The 4,291-nt window shown below is 35.7% G+C and overlaps 1 protein-coding gene across 1 annotated transcript; it reads right to left on the reverse strand.

Moving 5' to 3' along the window:
* Positions 1–2,171: 2,171 nt before the first annotated feature.
* LOC121465511 (olfactory receptor 4F3/4F16/4F29-like) lies at positions 2,172–3,134 on the reverse strand. The gene has a single exon (XM_041678727.1). It carries the CDS (start codon positions 3,132–3,134, stop codon positions 2,172–2,174), a length of 963 nt encoding a protein of 320 aa, XP_041534661.1.
* Between the last annotated feature and the right edge of the window lie 1,157 nt (positions 3,135–4,291).

A 4,291-nucleotide genomic window follows, 5' to 3' on the forward strand; every position in this document is an offset into this window, starting at 1 on the left:
GGAATGAGTGCTTGTGTCTGTTTCCCCTCTCAGGACTGAGACCCCGTCTTTCACATTCATTTGCGGGTCCTGCGATTCTGCCACAGTCTTTGTGAGTTCATGTGTGTATCAGTCCTGTAGTGTTTAGAAGACTTGCTTCATTGGTGTCTTATTCTCATTTTAAAACTACATCCCAAATAAGGGCAAACACCCTTTTATGGTGGCCCTTAGTTCAAGGTCTCTACCTGTATTTCTTCAGATGGCATCATGTAGAATATAGTCTTCTAGGTCTTTCTTGGGACTTGCATTTATATTACAAGTATTTGCCTTGATAAATGTGTATTGACTTGTTTCTTTTCATTATTTTTGCAGTCATTATGAAAAATTACCTTGACTAATTACTCAAGGTAATTTTCTTCCAAAATCATCACAGCATGATAACAACAATGATCCTTCTGTGCATCTTTACTTACAAAAGCATATTCTAAAATATATACACAGTATTATGATTCTATTTTTTATTTTATTTATTGAGCTCTATGTAATTCTATCTTTTATTTTAAATATTTAAAATATTATTAATTTTTTTTAATTTTTATTTTTTTCACCCTGCTCTAGTGAGAAAAATGAAATAATCAAGTGAAAGAATTCTGTAATAGTTTGAGAAAATTTATACAAAAACAAGAAGATTGTAAAGAACCTCAGGACCAGCAGGGGAATTCCTACAGCTACAGAACTCTAGGGATTTCTAGGAGCATAAATTAAATCTATAGTTCCAGAAAAGGGTGAGACAATAGGAGATGTAAATAGGAGAGTACCACAGATATTTCTGCAGTTTATCCTGGGCCTTATGTTCTGATGAAGCACACATCACCCTGGGGTGTGGTGCTACAATTAACATTGCAACTCCCCTTTAGCAAATCACATCACTAAACTGGAAAACTCAGTAGCTTGTCACGGAACACATATGTAAACTAGGGAATTTTATGTTATGTTTTATTTGGTATAAAATATGTCCCCTGGTCAAGCAATACCTTGTGTAAGTACAAGATGGCTTAGACAACGCATTCTATAAACCCACAACTGATTAAGCTACTATATATGTAGGATCTAGCCCACTCACACTTTAATCAGTGAGTAAGAAAAGGTATAGATGATTTCAATAAAGAATTACTTACAGGAGCTAGATTTATCTAATTGTCAGTACTAAAAGCTGCCCATGAAGATTATAATATCAATTTAGATGCAAAGTTAAAGGTGCTAGAATCCCACAAGGGAAAATGGGCATGAAACAGAGACAAAGGATAGTTAATACTGTGTCTCTTAATGCCTCCAATTTCAATGGTGTAGTTGGTGGCTAGCCTGGTGACTATCATCATAATGACACACTTGCAACTAGCTTGAAACATGGAGGAATTGAAGGGGTATATTGGAGAGAGAGCAGAACTATAACACTACTTCTGTTCCAAAGTTTCTTGATGAGTTAGCATGCTATAGAGTGGGTATGAGGTGCATAGGTTCCTACAATATAACAACTGATTTAAAAACATTATAGCTTCTTTTGCATCTCAAAAATATCAAACAAACATTTTTGCTGAACTCTGGCTTAGATAAATACTAAGAGAAAACATGTGAAATTGAAAGGAATTATAAAGGAAACTTGAATAAGTTTGAATATCATAATGTTAACTGGACAGTTTATATTCCTGAGAATTGAGTGTGTATGCTTGCAGATTCTAAACAGACAGGCAAAAGAGGCTGGAGTGCATGCAAGGTGCAGAAGATGAAAAATTGACGCAGATCAATGTCAATTTGAGAATTACACATGGAGTGCTGCATGCAAGTCCTGCATGTGAGAAAATTTATGTTCACAAAGGGAGAGACTGTGTGTGAGTGTGTGTGTGTGTGTGTGTGTGTGTGTTTACATTTCTTTTATAAGCCTTAAAGCAATCTTCTATCTTCTGTAAAACTAAATGTACAACTAAAAGTTTGCTTCACATAAAAATTTTTCTTTAGGAATTGAGCTCTGTCTTATTACAATCTTTGTTTTATAAATATATAATTGTTTCTCTGTTGCTAGAAAACACTGCAAATCTCTCCTAACAGAAAACAGGATTCACCCAAATATCAGTATAGGTAAGCAAATATGACAAAGGAAAGTAATTTTTCACTGAATTGTATCAACAAAAAAATTATATAATGATGATTGTAAACATTTGGGAGATCTTCCCGTATTTCAGTAACTGTCTGCATATTCTCTTCATTGATGTCTTCATTTCTTGATTCCTCAGCATGTAGAACACAGGGTTCAGAAAAGGAGTACCAACTGCATCAAATATGGCCAGATACTTATCCAGGTGTGTGGAGGGAGAAGGCCGTGTATAAACAAATATCAAGGGACCAAAGAATAGGACCACAACAGAGATGTGAGCAGAAAGTGTAGACATGGCCTTAGAGAAACCACTTGAGGAATGTTTCTGAACAGTGACTATTATGACAATATAAGATATGGCCAGTATGAAGAACGAGCCTACAGAGATGAATCCACTGTTGGCTGATACCATTAATTCTAATTGGTTAGTATCTATGCAAGCAAGTCTAATGAACCGAGGAAGGTCACAGTAAAAACTGTCCAAAATATTTGGTCCACAGAAAGGCAAATTCACTACATAAACAAATTGAACCAGGGAATGCATCAGGCCAACCACGCAGGCAGACACTAAGATGAAAATGCACATTTTGGCATTCATAATGGTCAAATAATGGAGAGGCTTACATATGGCTACATATCTATCATAAGTCATGCCTATAAGCAACACCACCTCTACACCACCAATCACATGGATGAAGAACATTTGAGTGATGCAGCCTCTAAAGGAGATGACTTTGTGCTTTCTGAACAGGTCATAAATCATCTTGGGACAAGTGACACACGAAACCCCTAAATCAATGAAGGAGAGATTGGCCAACAAAAAGTACATGGGAGAATGTAAGTGAGTATCAGAAGCCATTGTGAAAATCATGAGGGAGTTTCCCATCATGCTTGCCATATAAAACACTGAAGCAAACACAAACAGAAGTACTTGCAACTTCCAGGATTTGGTCAGTCCCACGAACAGAAATTCTGACACCATAGAGTGATTTCTTCCTTCCATTGATGCTCTTTGCACCACTACCTAAAAGAAACTGAAAATTGTAATAATTTTATTAATAGACAAAAACATTAGAACTCAGAGGTGTGGAAATCTTGTTTTGATTTAGCATTTAAAGCCAATCCAAAGATGAACAAATATATGTGAAAATGTTTACATGGCTACTTACCAGGTGACAGAAAATTACAAACACTCTGAAATACCCTTCCATACTTGTTAAAAGAGTTTTATCAAAGGTTCAAAAATAACAAGTTTTGTTTAGGTGATAAAAATGAACCTTGTGCAAGAGAAGTTATTGGGAACATAAATTAGTGTATGCATTTATTTAAGAAAGTGTACAGAGGAGTTGGGGATTTAGATCAGGGATAGAGTGCTTGCCTAGGGAGTACATGGCCCTGGATTTGGTCCTCATCTCCAAAAAAAGAAAATACATAGCCATTTCTGTAAATATTTTAAAGCGGGGTCTTGGTATTTATCAGTATATTACTCATGCCTTACAGTGTTTAAGGCCCTAGATTTTATCCCCATTAAAGAAAGAAAGGAAAGAATGTAGAAAGAGAAAGGACAAAAAGAAGGGAAGAAGAAAAGAAGGGAGGAAAGAAGGAAGGAGAATGGGGAACAAACAGAAAATGGAGAAATAGAGATGGAGACAGAGAAAATGCAAGAGGAAACAGGATAAAATGGACTGGAAGAAAAATGAGAGAAAGAAGGAATGAATCATCGAGAGGAAATGACACTGTATTGGCCCATGATCATTGAAATATTATTTATAGTAACTAATATAGGCATCCCATGTGCTCCTTTACAGATGAGTGGAAAATAAACATAAATGCAGACACACACACTCACATATATACATAGTACAGATATAGTGGACTATTCCATAGCCCTTAAAAATAAGGAAAATTTGGGTTTCATACTAACATTAATGATACTGGATGCCATTTTCATGAGTGAAACTACAGCCACAAGAAGACACGTGCTGAAATATCTTATATACATATAAAATCTAAAGGAAATCATACTCTTAGAAACAAAGATGGGGGACCAGGCAAAAATGGTGTCAGACATGGGAGCAAGATGATAATGATGGCAAAAATACAAAGCTCCATTGACATTATAGTTACTTCCTGGAGATCCAACGTAGCATGGTGATTACA

Source organism: Microtus oregoni, unplaced genomic scaffold (assembly GCF_018167655.1).
Source record: "Microtus oregoni isolate MIOR12 unplaced genomic scaffold, Mior012 000031F_ref0000149, whole genome shotgun sequence".
Taxonomy (NCBI): Eukaryota; Metazoa; Chordata; class Mammalia; order Rodentia; family Cricetidae; genus Microtus; species Microtus oregoni.